An 18586-nucleotide genomic window follows, 5' to 3' on the forward strand; every position below is an offset into this window, starting at 1 on the left:
TTTACTTTATTATAGTGCAAGAAGTAATGTTAAGCTTACCGAGGTTTTCTGCACTGGCATTCACATCATATCTGTGAGCTGGCTTCGTGTGTGGTGCAGGAGAATGCAAGGAGGTGCTTTTGTGTCGCCGGATCGTTGGCAGTCTTGACACAAAGGATGCATTGTTCTTGAAGGATGCACTCATCACGCGGCTGTCAAGAATATAATTATATCATACATGGGTATTTTCAGTGGTGTAGCTTAGTGTGGCAGGGGGCCTGGTCTCGGGCCGCACATGAAAAGGGGCGGCGAGCGCCACAAATTTTATAATGTAAAGTTTTATTATATGAAATAAACTTCATAACTAAATAATTTTTAACAGCGGCGATAGCCTAGTTGGTTGTGGAACGTACTGACGAGACGGATGTCCGAGGTTCAAATCCCCAGGGCACATACCTCTGAATTTTCTAAAAAATTATGTGTGTATTTTTTATGAATTATCGCTTGCTTTAACGGTGAAGGAAAACATCGTGAGAAAACCTGCATACTTAAGAAATTCTCTGTAGGAATTTTTAAGGATGTGTGAAGTCTACCAACCCGCACTGGGCCAGCGTGGTGGACTAAGGCCTAGTCCCTCTCAGTAGTAGAGGAGGCCCGTGCCCAACAGTGGGACAGTATATAATACAGGGCTGATATTATTATTATTATTATTAAATAATTTATTATATTTCTAGAAATAAAATAATTATGGCAATAGTCGAGGCGGAAAAAGTTTCGTTCAGTCCTGCGCGGCAAAGATCCCAGGCTACATTGCGCATTTTCATAGCATTATATATCCCAAATATTAGTCCTATTTTTCAAACATAATCATTTATTATGTTAACAATATCCAAATATTTTCATTTGGCTTTCGGAAAGTAGGTTCTATTCAAAGGTTAAGTAGATTTATAACAACATTTCAAGCACCCAGGGAAGAGCATGCGGAATAGGTCATATAAATGTATTTGGCATACGAACATCGATTTCCTAACTAATGTTTACGTAGACATGTAGATGGTATGCTCCCTAGAGTTTTCAAAGAGATCATTGAACTGGATAATAATAGACAAAGAATCAGTGGCAAATGAATATGTTATTATGTTTGATACTCAGGAATTTTAAAGTGATAACTTAGATTGGATCGAAGCTGGAAACCATGTATTATCTATCAAAGCTGGAAACCTGCTATGATTTTATGAAATTTTTAATAAGCTTTTTTGTGCATCTTTATCTTAAAAATGACAGGATTATCGACCCAAGGATATTGTCCTATTTAAACTATATCGCTAGAACGCTCGCTGATTTCATACCGATATTTTTCGGTACACTGCACCGCTTGTATGAATTGAGAATTGAGGAAATATTTTCTGAATTTTACATACATATTTAAATTCAAAACACAACTTAAATATGTTATAAAAAAATATTTTATAATTAATTTTGTGTCATATTCTTTTATTAAATAGAGGCAATACATATTTTCACTTAAACTGCTTTAATTTTTCTTTTAGATATATAAAAAAACAGGTTATAGATTAATATTTCCTTACGAGAGATGCATTAATGATTGAAACATATTTGCAATATATAGCTTGAAGAAGTGTAAAAGTGTATGGAGAATATTTTTAAAAATAATATAGGGGATAATCCCTCAAAATTAACATGAGGGAAGTCGCCCGAACAAACTAAACCAAACAAACAAACAAAACGTTTCTCTCACAAAGGTACATGTATCACGCCGACTCTACATTGAAATGGATAAAGGCAGGCGAGAAAACAGTGAAGTAGAGAAATGAATTAAATCTGCTAAACCGATTACGGTAAATTTGGTATGGCCATATCTTGAGTGGCGGCAGCAAGCTGCATTACAAACGAACACTTGCTATCGTATCTGCAAATCGAACACTCGTGATTCAGTGATAGCTGGAGCATACGTCATGATTTCTACCTTTTTTTTAACCGATTTGCAATAAAAGTTGATCAAACAAAAATAAAATGGATTCTGATTTCTAGGTGAGCGAAAAGAATTATCTATACGGATTGTCTATATTGTTACTAAAGAAAGACTATATAATAACATCCTTATAATTACTGACCTGCTTTGCGGACTGGGAAGCGGAATTTGATGTATCTTCCAAGTTGCCACACTCATCGAATGCTCATCCGCGGCGTAACACCTCCACAGAGCTTGGATTAAAGTGGCGGCCGGTTGACGCCGCCGAATCATATGCTTCTGACGCTGCTGTTGCTGCACTTTCAGAGCAAACCCAGAGCCCAATATACCCTACGAATGGAAGTGTTCTTAAATAGTGTTCGTGAGATTAAAATATGTGCTAAGAACTTAACAAGTTGTTTTATTTGACTGGTTAACATTATTATTGAACGGTTTAACTTAATCATAGTTAAATGCGTCTCACCGCGGGAAGTGCGAAGAATGATATGCCAAGAAGAGCGCAGAATGAGGCAATGATTTTGCCCTGCCACGTCTGCGGCACCATGTCGCCATATCCCACGGTGCACAGCGTGATCTACAGTAATGGAACACATTACACATAAATACAACTTTTATTATCCTTCACTTATATTTAAAAATAGTATTAGTATAGGTAAATTACATGTAAACGGCATTCAAAGAAAATAATGAAAAATAACTGAAAATATACATACATTCTCATTATTTTATATATGATACTAAGACGCTCAATAAAACCGACGGCTACCTTATAATTTATAACCTTGACTTAAGAAACTCATTGGAAGCTATTAAGGTAGGCAAAAAGTTTCTCTGAAATTGTATTGAATGCCCTTGCTTGACATTCGTGTATACTTTTACAGTCTTAAGCATTTGAATGTATTATACCAACTAGAGAATTCTCATGTTTTATATGAATTCGCATGAAATATATAAATATAAACAAGTGGTGAACTGTGATTTTTGGATCAAATTCAATTTAGGCGTCCCTATTATAAAGAATGCAAATTGGTTAATTTTATTTCGAATCGGAGAGTGTGACTCACAACATATCATTACCACTGCAGATTGGAACAAAGTTTTGCGTCGTAAATTGTTCAGTTTTAATTGATGGTTCTTTAATGACCGAATAAAATTTTTTATCGGCCAGCTCACCAGTAACAAAGTACTATTAGAACGGAAAATGGAGGACGCTTGAATAATTGTAGTCTGCAAAATGTGAGATGATTAAAATAAAATTATTCTTACCACTCCCCACCACAATGCTTCCGCGAAATTTTTAAATTTTGTATCTGCGACGTCTTTTTCAGCTAAGTACACTAGAAACGATGCGAAAATTAATCCAAGGAAACCTATATACAGCGTTGTGATTAATTCCTGAAAATAAATACATATGCTATAGTTTTATAAAAAAAAAAATGCAGCTTTCGTTTTACTTAAATTCTTAGTACCTACATATTACGTCAACAATGTCAAACCTAAGGAATCTCTGTCTCCTAACTGCTATTAACGTGAACAAGTGACTAAACTGTAATAATTCTTTATCGAAGGCTGTAACATTGATTAATGTTTTTTATTAATCAATGGTTTGATATAGGAAAAATATAAAGTATATTTCAGTTTAGATTTTAGACGGAAATAGTTACATTCCGAGCTACGACATAAATTGTTACTTTGTACGACCACTGCAACGTTCAAAATTAATACGGCGCGGCGTGAGCTTGCAAGCACAGAGATGACGAAGAACCTACAAACTGGGTAACATATTTAGTACGATACGATCATTATTATTCTGATACAAAAATATTAGGAGTATTTTTTACACAATTTTACATCTAGTTATTAAGCACCTAATTAATAAAGACTGAAAAATAATTAGTGTTCCGACTCCGGCTGTCAATTTTTTTAAACAAAATATAATTAATGATCATAGATAATTAATTATTCTAAACGAGTTCATTTTGTTTACAACTTGTTTCTAAATACTTTTCACACATGTGGTGCCTCCAAGCTATAAGCGTATCTGTAAATCACGAACGTTTTAAAAGTGAATACATTATTCAAGGTAATACAGCAGTGTGATTCGTTCAGACACATTCACAAAGGTTAGACTGAACTATCGACTACCGCAACTGTGCCGGTTTATGCTAATAGCATCGAAACTGCAAAATTATTTCCAACCGTAGTGGATATGGCCACAACTTGTCGGCGTACAATAAATTGTTAGAATTTAACAGTTAGAGACTTGATATAAAACATATCTAAGTATATAAAATGTGAAGAATTACTTTACCTTCTTCAAGTTAACTACTTACTTACTACTTATTTTCACTAATTAAGTTCAACTTTCAGGTTGTATTCAAATCGAATCCAAATGTCAAATATTTAGTTTCAGTTAAGTTAAAATGTCAAATAAAGATCCTATAACCAACATAAAGCGTCTCTTGAAAGGTCTGGTGCAAAAATATAAAATCACTGATATTATGAATATGAGTTCAGCGAACTTTGCATAAAACAGAAGACAAATATTGCTTCAAACTTGAGTTTTAATCCATTTCATTTTTATCTATTCTTATACTATATTTTGTATTATAAATAGTTTTAACTTTACGAGTATTCTGCACTCGTACGTATGTATGTAATAAGTAATAACTTATAAATATGATGGACACATATTGTGGAATGTGATCTGGTTAAAAGCTTATATACTAATTTCAACTTCAATTGGACTGGTTTGTTCATTTTATTCTTTGTATCTTTATTATAAAAAAAAAACAACTGTGCAATATAGTGGTAGCATTTATGATCTCCAAACTACTACGTAATATTGTGATTTTGGACTTTACGACCTATGAATTTAGATTGAATTTCATTTTCAAATACCAAGCACGACGGCCAGCGTCACTGATAGAAAATCTCTCCAGCTGCCAAATTTTGCATCCCGTAATTATTTCTTCATTGTTTTATTACAAAATACGGGATATTTGTATATCCGTTGTCTTGGTCAATGTTTATTAGTCCACGACGCCAAAGTCGTGTAACCGACGTGATATGCACAGATCCCACGTAATTTTTGCCTGTGAACTACGCTCATTGCTATTCCCAACTACCCTTATATACTCTGTAGATTTCATAATGATTAAAGCCGGTGTATGCTATATGAGTCAATATACATACTATATGTACAACATTTGAGCGTACAGGCGTGTGGCTGATTGTACAACATGACATTAATTGACATCTGTTATGCCTTACCATACGCTTAGCTTATTACGTAACTAAGCTTCGGTTGACTTTGGATTTATGATGATACAATATTGAATGACTTATGACACAGGTTTACGTATTCTCCATAGGCGATTTTGTATTTGACATGTAATTATACCAAAGATAAAAACGCGGATTTTGTTATATTGTGCAATGTTTATCACTAATTAATTATTGAAATTAAACTAATTTTCCGGATTCTATCGCGGTTTTTTTTTTCTCCCGACGTTTCGAAGACTTTGCAGCCTTCATGGTCACGGGGGGGACTAATTAATTAACCTGAATTTACGTTAAAATTACGTGCAATCAATTAAGAGTAAAAGATCGCATAATGTTGTTTTTTTTAGAAATCGAAGCATTAACTTAAGATTCGCAAAAGTTATAGTAATGTAAACGACGCGACAGGCGACGTCTGTCCTCTAGTTTATCTCATTGAGTTGACTAATCCGAGACGTGTCCTCGGGTCGAATTTGTGTTGTTCATAAAAGACAAAAAATAGAGAGTATTATTGAATCACACACAACCTATACCAACCTTAAAATGTGTCAAGATTAAAATATCATAGGTACTTATTTATATTCAATATAATATTTTTCCTTTTTCTATGATGTTTCGGAAGCAGATTTTTAATAAATAGTAATTACTTGCATAGTTTAAACAAGGAATTGGCAGTTAGTAATATACCTAATACCCTATTGTCGTAAATTGGATACATGTATACTTTATAAAAGTAACAAAGGACTAAAATGGCGGTACTCTCATATAGCTAGGATAGAATACACACAGTGTGTGTTCATATCTCTCGCAGAAAATACTTATTCTGCTCTGTAAAAGAACATGTTTATACGTAGGGATGTGTTTGTGTATATATTCCAATATGGACGGAGTGTTCAACATAAAACGCACTTTTGTATAATCACCTCTCAGTGCAAAAAGTGTGCAAGACAAAGAACATATTAATTTTTAAACGTATCTGTACACAAATTATTAAAAATATTTAGGTAGCTTTTAAAACAAATACCACTCTAATTTATGAACGTGTAATCTACTCTATTGTTACTGCGAAACGAAGACACAAAGAATAGACGTACAACAGTTTTTCGCGATTTCACAATGAGTTTTTGTATATACGAGGATACCTACCTATATTTAAGTTGGACTGACAGTGCATAGTTATCATAGGGCATAAACGTATTTTTTGTCTAAGTCTTGGTTGTAATAGGGACTGATGTATGAATTTAAAAAAATCCAAGCAGTCTTTATAGTAGAGAACTTTCATTACAATGATATAGATGTACTAAGATACACAATGAAGACGATAAAATCCGACCTTGAAAGGTATGGTAAAAACAATATAATGAAATGAAGTGGCTCCGGAGCCAATATTGTGGAAATAGCACAAATGCGGCGGTGTGCTTCGCTTTATATTTGCTCTGCATTGTCATGCAACTTTAACCGAAACCGACTGCGAGTAGAAGAACCTATTGAGTCCCGTCTTGTATTATGTCTATATCTACTAACATGCTTTGTGGACTAAGGAAATTGCGGACAGACTCGCATCGGTGCTTACTCAGCATACTTATGTAAGAGCTTCGTAAATTACACTAGGCGGAACCCGGCCATAAATCGTAAAAACATAATTGGAGCATCGTACCTATATTTAAATAGTATCATATATTTTAGCACAAAATATTATAATATGGTAAATCTTATTATGTCCCTGTTAACGTTTTATTATAATTGTGAAATATAGCAGCTGAATATAGTACAATAATGAAAAAACAACGTAACCTCCTAAATCTACCTAACGTTGTCTAAAAATAAATAGCAAATGTTTTGTATAGCGTCAACAGTCAACAACTCATCTGTTCGACAAAAATATAAATCTATTGTTTTTTATTGCAACAGATGTTACTATGTGTATAGTCTGTTGGTTGGCAAAATTATTATATTGTAGACAGTATTAATTTTTGTCGTGATTTCTGCCGCGTAAACGTCTAGATTGACTAAAAAGTTTATGTTTAGGTACCAATATATTTGCGTCACGATAATGGGGGACTAGCTATCAACCGTGCTGGTGAATAAATAAACGATTTATTGGTTATAAATTATTAAAACAAAAGTTTTAAAACGAATAGGTATTTGTGTAAAGTATTCTACTCGTACTATCGAGTAAAGTGTCTACTTATTTATACAACGCTGGAGTACCTATGTATGTACATTATTCGATTTTACGCTAACGGTGTTACGCTGCATAATTATGCAAATGACTTGAAAATGTTCTACTTGCGCGAAGAGGTTTAGATACGACTTTCCAGCTTCGCCATACATACGCGTACACACTTAAAACTACAAAGTACAAACAAAACTGTGTCTCCTGACGTACTTTATAAATGCTATAATCGAAACTAATACTATAAAGAGATGTTTTACGTTTATTTGTAATAGATAAACTCAAAAACTACATAAACGATTTCAAAATTCTTTCACTAATTGAAACATTGATAACTTATATTTTTAACTTGGTCATGGGCGTTAACGCGAGCGAAACCACGTGCAAATAACATAAAATAAGAGTAATTATTAAACTTCCGACCGTGGAAATGTAAATGGCAGAGAGATAGATACAGAAGATATTCTACCACTTTTATTTTCACCGATTCATAATATGAAATTCATTTCTACAATGGGCACAATATCATAAATGATGTTATAGCAATTAGCGAGACCGTATGCGAGTGCGAGTCGGTTAAATTGAATCATTATCGTCGCTCCCGTGATTGCTATGATTGTCTACTCAAATGTAGATCAAAATGTACATAATAAACAAATAAGGCAAACGTACACTATGCCGGTATAGTACCTACATTATGCCGGGTCATTTTAATTTTTGTTGCAAAATAAGAAAACAGCCATTAAAATCATGATTTTTATAATACCCACATCAACTATAATTTAAATACAACCTAAACAACACGATTTTCAAATTGCAATAATAATTCTAAAGACCGTGTCGAGCCTCTGAATGCCTCAGTCGCAAATACACTAGTTCCGTACGCCTCTGTTGTCGGTGAGCGTAAGGGACGGTGTAATTTTCATAAGAATTTCACATGATACCGGTAAGTTAATTTAACATAAATTTGTGAAATTATTGATTAGTAGTTAACAACAGAATGTTTTATAGCTAATTCGAGTTATTATAAAGCATATTTATAGCGAAATTGTGATATTTCTGACTACCGTCATAATGTGCAAAGAATTAAGGCGGTGAACAATATTGCGTACGTATGCCGCAATACTGGCAAATCAGTCCGATATGGTTTTGTTTTTTATTTCTAACTGGTGTTAAATTTCATTAGAATTTTAATATCAATAAATTTAATGATGAAGGCAGATTATTGTAAGGTAATTACGGTATATGTTTTTTTTTGTTTTACCTCTTATAATTGAGTCTGAAATTATTACTCTTTATGTCAAATTAACGAATTGGCGTAGTACGCCATCAACATTAAATTAATGTTATTTTATAAAATCTTAAAAATACATATTTATATCGATGGTATGCATATAATTGTCATGTGAGTTTCTATACTATTAAGAAATTTTATTATAAAGATTTAATTAAATCCATTTTTTTGACGCCCGTAATAAAGTGCACGAGTTTTTCACTCATGTCTTTTACTCTGGTATACCCGAAGTATAATTTGGGGAAAAGGAAAAACATTAGTTTCAGTGTTTTTTATTTCACAAATAATGACAATGGGGGGGGGGGGGTTCGGCTAATTTTTGCGTATTATTTACAGAGTTAATAATTTTACGAAATTACTAACAAATATACTAATTATAATAACAGTCTGATGTAAAAAATAAATAAAGTAAATATACGCCCGAAACCCTTCAAATAACCTTAAAAGAAATTAATGATGGAACTATATCTTTTTACAAAGCTTCCAAAATATATAAAATTTCTAGACAAACGCTATATGACAAAGTGCATGAAAAATACAAAAGCAAGATCGTACGGGATCTCCAACTGTACTGACCCCGAAAGAGGAATCTCTTATAGTTGAATGGGTTATATGATGGCACAAATGGGTTTTCCAGTAGCCAAAGATATATTAGAAAGAGAAAAGAAGAGCAATAAAATGAAGAACAATTTGTTTGATGATTATTTTAATTTATGCACTTACCTATATTCCATTTTTAATTTTGACTTCATTATCTTTCCATTTTGAATGGAAGTAATTTTAATAAATGTTTAAAATTGTGACAAATTTTTGATTTTTATTTCGTTAATTATAATTATTTTAGTCTATTTAAGTATATACCTGAAGACACTTAATTTTGTTTTTGCTTTTATATAGAAAATGTATGCTTCAACATAGCACGGAATTACGTACAACGTATTCCGGAATTATGTTAGGAGCCAAATTTTCGCACGGAATTAGAGACAAACTCGAGGTGCCGTAAAATAACAACTATTTCTATAAATTAAAGGCTACGACGTTAAATAATGTTCTAAATTCATCTTATAATAACAGTCTTTCGAATAAAACAGTTTTCATTCCTCTCGCCTTCCTACTTTTTCTGAAAATCATCTTGAAAGTAGCAAGTGCCTTAATATACCGTAATATGGTACATTTACCTTAAAGCGGATGTGAAATATTTCAAAACTAAACACGTTTGCATTATGTCACATTTAAAAAAATATATAATTATCGAAAACATGCTAAGTAGAAATAATACGTGGATTGTAAGCACAATAACTGCCTGCAAGATGTGTTAAATTTTGCTATTATGAATGCTACGTCTATGAAAATAATAAAAATAACTGCAAACATCCGTAGTATGGTAAAAATAGCATGGCCCTCTTCATAATCAGTGCCTACCCGAATTTATTGTACTAAATTAATATTATGTAATAAGAAGCCGCCGAAAAGTGATTAGATTGATCGTCGTGTCATCTGTAGTGCCTACAGGTTGCTTCAAATTTCAAGGTAGATAGGTGGCCATATAGCGTGAAATGAGGGTAAAAATCGATCGTAGTGTTTACCAAGATAAAGAGCATATGGAAAGTTCGTTTTATATGTAAAATATGTACCTTAACTAAATAGTGAGATATAAACAACACATAATTGACAATACTATATTCACAAAACATAAAAGAATTTCCTCAATTAAATATCTAGTATAACATTTTTCTCTAAAAAAGCGTTGGACTGCTAACGGCGTATAAACACAGATCTTATATTATGGCAGCATGATCGGAAACGGCAGTGTTTTCTGTAATGACTAGTATAGTAGTTGTGGCGCCTATAATCAGCTGAGAGATCGACATACATTTATATAAAAAGAAGTCATCTTCTGCAGAGGAGTACGCGAGGCCATGCTTAAAAATACCGTATTTTTAAGTGGATAATCGTACGCACTGATCTTATTTCCCATTCATGTACTTAGGTACCGTAGGTGACTGCTCTAGCAGCTAGCTCTAAGAAGCAACTTATTTGATTTTTGGCATCTAAAATTAAGTGACACGAAGCAAATAGCTTACTTCTTAGTAGTGTATGCTTATGGAGAAAAACATTCATGACTATTATATCCTACGCAGAAGTTAAAATCAAAAAAATAAATCCTTTCTATGAGAAATTTAATCAAAATTAGAAAATGTGACAGCGATTCGTATATATTGCAGAGCAGCCGCTATGTATACGTACGCGATTTGAATAAAAGCCATGAATATTCAAGTATTTATACAAAAATATCCACATTTGAGATTCCTCTAGAAACTCCTGTCTTTACATCTTTTGAACTCGATACATCATTAACAAACTCAAATGACGATAATTTAGTAAATCAATAATGATTTCAAGACTAGTCAAAGACTAACATATAAACTAACCATCAGTAAACCTAAGACGGCTATCCGTCAAATCAAAAACGCCTTCTGTAAATAGACACTAGGTACAACTTTGCTATTTTCTCTTCTTCTCTACTTGTTTTACCCACCTACATATTAACTCATTTTACCTACCCGACGCAACGCTACCTCTTCGGATACTCTCAACAAAGACTAATAGGTATAGAAGACCCACTTAATCATAACAATTACACCATATGCCGAAAGCTAGAAAGTAACGTGGTTAATAATTTTTCTTATAGTGAGTAAAATTTTTTGAAAAGCGAAAGTACATTTACCTGTCTGTGCGCGTAAACAACTGAACCTAGTAATTTCCAGGTGCCGCCGCGTCGGTCCATCCGCACCATGCGCAATATCTGGAAGAAGCGCAGCCCTCGTAGTGCCGACGCCGCGAATACCTGTCCCGACGAACCCATCCCCAACACCACCAGCGAGGCCAGTATTGTCGTCACATCTGAGCCAAATACCACCATTTATTGCATAATCAAATACCTTAGCGTCTGTGATATGGACATCGCACGGACAAATTCACATGGTTAAGCAAACATGATATTCTACGTTTGATTTATCTAGCCACTTGCCATAAAGAGCTTTTAGCGCGCATAGTAAAACTCCATTTGATATGATTCATTATTATACCTGTATATTTTCAAGTTTATTGAAAAATTCGGTTATTTATATAGAATAGAATCACCGTGTTAAACATTGTCTCGGTATGGTGTAAACATACTTAAGAATACAATCGAAACTCATAAACCTATTATATCCGCCGCAGCATTTTGATCCGTGAAGTATAGTTTTTTTTTTGCTTACGTTTTAACAAGAGTTAGAAAGAAAGAAGTGGGTTTATTCTTAAGAAAGAATATATCCACTTCTTAGACATGCGTCAGAAATGTTTTTGCGATGTAAATGCTACTATAAGTTCAACCCGTATTATGTTCTTATTGACATCTTTGTGTTTCATGGATATTGATGGATATTACGGACAGTGTTGGATTTGTCAATAGCTCATATTATATACCGCGGTTTAGAGAGCGGCACATTTCAAAGTAGACGCGCCACAAAGAAAACCAATATTTTTGGAAAATTATATGCGTAATGTTTTGTGTACCATATCTGAGAACCTTTTTAGGTCACCCCTCTGTTGTACAAAAAGCATGTTATCTTCAAATTTCCTTCTAACGGGGGCGTTCTTTTTATTTATTTTGGTCGTATAAAAATAAGGGGTACGACGCAGGAGTGGCCTGTACTTCGAAAAAGTATAAGTCCGACACTGCTTACGAAGTACGAACACGAATGACGCCTGTTACCTCTTGACTGAGGCCAAGCGGTGCCCTTTTCGACTATGACGTCAAGGACAATATCACTGTCCTCAACTGGAACAGACTCCACTTACTCGTTCTTTTGCCTCAGGTTTATTCAGTCTTTAGTTTGACAGAAAAATCACGCTACACATTTATTAATAATGGTTTTTATTTTATGTGTTATCATCCCATGCGCAATTTTAAATGATTTGCTTTCATATTATTAAGAAAAGCTATTAAGTATTCGATGATACATTAAACCATAACGGTACTCGTTAATTGGTTGCATCATGCAGTTTATGAATTAATTGTAGTTCACACATCTACGGCTAGTTATATATAATGACAAATAAGTACATACAAACCAATGTATGTATATTTTCGACGTGGACGAAGACATAAATTTTAATATTCTAGAGGAGTGTAAATAACTTCACTGTGCCTTATTTTACTACAGTCCGTGGGGACATCGTGCGGCAATATTTGGCGGTTAGAAGGGTCTCGAGCGGGCTGGCTCCCCAGAGAACGAAATAGCGATCGCACAAAACGAAACTTGCGCTGGAGAAAGCGGCCTGAAAATGCGAAGGTCACATGCGACACAGCAGATTGCTCGCAGCTAAATTAATAGGGCTACCTCGGAACGGTATACATAGATGGCGCCGGATTTTTATATAAATATGTATAAAGAATAATATAATTTACACTTACCTATAATACAGAAGGGGCGCCGCAAAAATTTGAGGCGCCCTATTGAGCCTTGATACCGTGACCTGCATCCTGATGACCATAACCTAAAAAGAAGTTTTATGTTTTAGAAAAGCCAAAACAACGACCTACTATTCTATTCTGGGTGTAGCTTCTACCTTTAGCTTGAATTAAACATCACGTTCAGTAAAAAGGAACATCAAATCCACTTACTAAAATATGCTTTTCCGTAAAGATTCTGTGCACAAAATATTGGTTTGAAGCTTTATGCAGATACTTCAGAAAACCAATATTATGATATTATAATATGATTTATTATAGAATTCAGAATATTAAGACCTCCAAGTCAAAGAAAGAGTACATATAGTAAATTTAGCAAATGTATAGATCAGTAATTTTAGAGTAATAAAGTAACGAATAACAAAAATGTAACAAAGAAATATAGGGGAGGCCTACATTCAGCAATAGACTTCCAAAGACTGACGAAAAATATGGTAATAATAGAATATGGTAATAATAATATAATTATACAGAGTATACCACAAAATAATGCTAGGCGCATTCTAGTTGTTGAGCACATAGAGGATACATATCCGTCCCATAAATTATACATGATTTTCCATTCTTGTAATTTCAACGAGATAATATTTTTTCTTTTTCTAGCAATCACAAACTTTTTGAATCACAATATTAAAAATGAATAGTATTATTAAAATAATTTTATACTTAGTGATGTTTATGACTGAGTTAAGAAAGTTATTTTTATTACTTATATAAAAAAATAACCTAGCAGAGAAATACAAATTTGTCGCAGGCTATAAACATAGATTGAATAAAGAAATATTATTTTTATATTACGCTCTAATAAGATCAAACAATAGCCAACGTTTGTTATAATTCCTTTTGTCTGTTATAGTAGTTTTCCTCCAAAAGTATATACTTATAAGTTCAGCAGTGGGTATACGATAGCTACTGGCTTTTGTTTTTCACGAGGCGACATAAATAGAGCTATCACATTCAGTTTGAAGGCAAAACATGCTACAACACGACGTGCGTTTATTTATTTTTGTTCGTAATAGAATAAGCTATTAAAAATTGTTTGTGAACACGACACCAAGTATGTTGTGTTGTTATACCTCCTTTGCTGTGTAACATGCGGTAACCGCTTCTATTTATACATAAAGAATCATTTTAATAATGTTTTAAGTGGTAACATAGGGTTTCAAGGACCGTACGTTTATGTAAATTACTTATATCGGTATTTTTATAATCTCAATAAAGTTTGTAAATAATTTAAAATAAAGTAGTATCTATTCGACCGGCATCAAATTTTCGCTAATTATGCGTATGGCTTACCTCGTGCATAATTTTTCCGAACTATTGTAGCGACAATGTTACTCCACGGAGGATTAGAAGCTTAAGGTGCTTACCGACGATGTCGAATCTTTCGTCAGTATTAAACACCCTATAAAACATTATATTATATAACTGTGCAATAATTATGTACTTACCTCAGAAAGAACTCAATTGCAAACCAGATGACTACCACAGTTTCCATGTAGAACAACACAATTCCAGCCTTTGCTTCGTATTCTTCGATCGTGGAAAATACCGACAGCAATAAGCACATGAACACCATCAGGAACCTAAAGGCACATTAACATATTTAAATAATAGTACTAATAATCTATAATTGTAGATACGCAAGATTTGAATATGTACATCTAATAGCATTCAATTAATACATGTGCTATTCTACGAAATGGACCTCTCTTTCATATGTCCAAAATAATGGATAGGTTGAGAGACGCGTAACTAGTAGTCTGACGGTTTGCAGAGCTATATAAGAGCTTTCTATTTTTTTCATTGAAAAACTTATGAAACATCATCTTGAACTCAATTTCAAAACTTTATGATTCACGGCTTAAATACCTACATAAGTTATATATATAGTTAAAAGTGTAAAATTGTTATAAAAATATTTTTTCCCCTTTAGTACATACTCATTATATTTCATTTACAATTTTGAAAGGCCGAGCCAAGTAACTTACACGATAATGTGATAGAAGACAGCCTTAAACCCTCTTGGTCGTTCAAGAAAATTGTAAAACTTGGACTGAAGGCGGCGGTAGCGCGCGTCGCGTCGCGTAGCGCGGTAGCTGAGCGGCTTGCCAAGTAGCGACATCCGAGGCGTCGCCAGCCGGTCGCCGCCACTCTTACTCTCACTGCAACCAATGATATTGAAATTGCGTTTACTTACGACTGCGCCTATTTATACACAAAGCGCCAATAGGTGCAGCTATTAACAGCTTCCCCATTATTTATCTTTGCACTGCCGCCCGTTTTATTTGCATCGATGAAGGAGTCCGAAGGACTTCGATCATGGACCGATATTTTGAATTTATATCGTTTACAAACAATTTCATATTTCTCCAAAATATTGCAATAGCATATTTTCGTGTTACAATAAAATCATCATTTTACTTTATATGAATGTATAGTGAACAGTTTATTATAGCGCGATCACTTAATAGTGGTTCTCTTCTCTCAAAATACATATTATATGATGAAAATTGACAGAGGTTTTCTTGCTACAGTCGTAAATTTCGTACACATTTGAATTACTCGCACAAATAATTACATTTAGGACTCGATCAACATCACAACTAAACCAATAAGGGGATTGTCTATGACCAGGCATAAGTATTTCAGCTAATGCAATCTAGCAATTCAAATTGAAATTTGTGGCTTTTTGGGCGCATAGCCAACAACAGGCACATCACGTCGTTGGCTCGACAGCTCAGTTTATCAACACGACGGAAAAGCGATGAAATCGCGACTATAAACTTCGTTTCTTGCCTTTGGAGGCGGTGCAAGCCATGTATATTATTCGTACAGCATGTACCTGCAGTTGTTTGGAATCATTCATTATATGTGCTAAGTAATTTCTTTAACAGGTTTTCAATAAACAATTTTATAAACCGACGATTAGCTTCATAATCAATTGACAAATTATAATTAAAATTATACAAAGATTAGTTAAAACACTATTAACGTACAAGGGTAAGAGAAACATATAAAGCCAAGCGTAGTAGGTACACATACGTGTTACAAATCATTTTTGTAGTATTTTTAAATATAATTTCCTACACTAGATAGCTACAAGCAGTCCGACATTACACGACTAAATCCTTGCTACTGCATGACAACGAACAAACACACATCAATGCTCTACGGGTCTAACCTACAGGCGTATCAGTACAAGTATTTACATGTATAGTATTCATGGTGATAATTATGTTTATCGTTCTCGGTATAGTCGAATCAATAATATGTGAATTTATTAATGTATGTGAGAACAATATAATTATATTGTTATTTTGTAAGTTAGCCGTGTGCTACTTATTAATGTACTATAATTTTATAATATACATAATATATTTAGTATAGATAACATTTGAATACTCTCGAACAGTCACCATGTAAACTTTATAATTAAAGTCTAGGGGATAAAAATTCTATTTGTTTTGGTCTTATACACAACATTGCAAGTCATCGGGCCTTTCCAGCTTTTACAGCCCGGAAATCAATTTTGCGTCTACTATACGTTAAAATTGTCCGCTAGCTTAAAGAAACAAGTCTTGTAATATTTGTAATATTGTAAAATTTGTCTATCACGAATTGTTCTCAAAAAATTGCGCTGAAAATGAGAGCGAGTCTTCTAAATGCATGTGCACATTTTTTTAACGTTCAGGTCCTGGTGAAAATGTTATACACTCAAAGGTTAAAAAATAATATGTTTTAAATTATTATAAATATGTAATGTATAAACTTGATATACACAACTTACGTCAACCGTTGCGACATTCTTAATGGTCTAACCTTATCTATTATATTTAGCAAACATAAATATTTTTAATTGACTACAATAAACTGATTTCCCAAAAAAAATTAAAACTGTTTTTGTATTTAATATTTATACTTAAATCAATAAACTAAAGAATATTATTTTTTAAACTATTAATAAAACTATGCCTACCACTATAACTTTGTTTAACATATTTGTTAAAAAAATAACGGAGTCTAATTAGCAACTTTTAGGTACGCATTATATGCTGCTATGTGGGTACTTATAGCTAATCATTTCTTGCAATATATCTACGTAATGGGAGAGTTTTCACGCAAATAAACGTAAAAAACTAGTCGTCTGAAGTACAGCTACGCACGGACTGGCAGTGAGTGATTGTCTCCATGCAACTTTACAGGAGACTGCTTTCCAACTGCCCGCAGACAAATGATGAAGCGCTCTTTTTATAATACAATTGTTATCCCCGTCGAGTCTTCAACTGCTTTGTGTATTCCTATAGGTAACTGTACGCTTACTTGCACAACTCTCATTTAAATGTTCTCCGCATTCTTTTCCCATATATCCTCAGTAAAACCATATTTTTTATAATAAGGCCTATTACCGAAATAATGATTCATAAGTCGTTTTGCCCTACGTACTTTCATTAACTATGGGAGCTATTTTTTTAATCATAATAATATAAACAGTTATTCATCAATTAAATTATACCGTGAACATAAAAGTGCAATGTTATTAAAATAATTATTTTTGAATGTAATTAAATAATAAGTTCTTAATTTAATTAATAAAATTTTATAATCCTCTATGTTCATGTTATACCTACTCTGTTGACTACTTACAAAAGTCTAACGAAAATATTAAAAGACTACGTCATGCGATGAATAGGGTGGCAAATAAAATTGACGCGATTTTATATTGACTAAATTTATTTTTGTGTTCTAATTTCACGGACATTGGAGCCGGATAGCTAGTTCAGAACAATCTTCTTTACCGAGATGACCAAGGCAATGCATTGGCTTACAATTGGAAACTAAAAAGCTTTTTCGTTTAGAGTTTACTAATCCGTTCCGGACTTATATTGTGATGACGGAATAAATATATTTGTGTGTATGTATGTGTATATATATATGTATGCATACACATATATATACATAGATATATACATGTGTATGTATATATGTGTGTGTGTACGTACGCACACACATATATATATATTTTGGTATTCTGTAACATGTTTGTATTTGTATTTGACTATTTATAGGTGGAGGCTTGTAATTAGCAAATTAAGTTATCATTATTTTTTTTTTATATTTATAAGATCGTTATTAGTCTGTAACCCTTCTGATAAGCAATTAAATAAATAAATAAAACTAACAAATTCAAAGAAAATTAAAAATATACGTATCCGGAGGTAAATAGTTGTATGGCATACATAGATTTGCTGTTCTCGCAGAACGTTAGATACTTCTTTGGGAAATTTAACATTAAAATACGCATAAAATAGTATATTCCATATTTTCCCACACAAGAGCTTT

At 33.2% G+C, this 18586-nt stretch overlaps 1 protein-coding gene across 1 annotated transcript in view; it reads right to left on the reverse strand.

Moving 5' to 3' along the window:
- LOC115448363 (potassium voltage-gated channel subfamily KQT member 5) overlaps nucleotides 1-18586 on the reverse strand; it is a 63510-nt gene that overhangs the window by 36117 nt on the left and 8807 nt on the right. Inside the window, exons 2-9 of the mRNA XM_030175773.2 lie at nucleotides 15235-15408; nucleotides 14695-14829; nucleotides 13187-13269; nucleotides 11453-11628; nucleotides 3239-3367; nucleotides 2436-2546; nucleotides 2115-2302; nucleotides 40-191 (exon numbers count right to left, since the gene is read on the reverse strand). Coding sequence (XP_030031633.1) covers nucleotides 40-191; nucleotides 2115-2302; nucleotides 2436-2546; nucleotides 3239-3367; nucleotides 11453-11628; nucleotides 13187-13269; nucleotides 14695-14829; nucleotides 15235-15368 — 1108 coding nt within the window. The 5' untranslated portion in view covers nucleotides 15369-15408. The remainder of the gene's footprint in view (nucleotides 1-39; nucleotides 192-2114; nucleotides 2303-2435; nucleotides 2547-3238; nucleotides 3368-11452; nucleotides 11629-13186; nucleotides 13270-14694; nucleotides 14830-15234; nucleotides 15409-18586) is intronic.

Source organism: Manduca sexta, chromosome 25 (genome assembly GCF_014839805.1).
Source record: "Manduca sexta isolate Smith_Timp_Sample1 chromosome 25, JHU_Msex_v1.0, whole genome shotgun sequence".
Lineage (NCBI taxonomy): Eukaryota > Metazoa > Arthropoda > Insecta > Lepidoptera > Sphingidae > Manduca > Manduca sexta.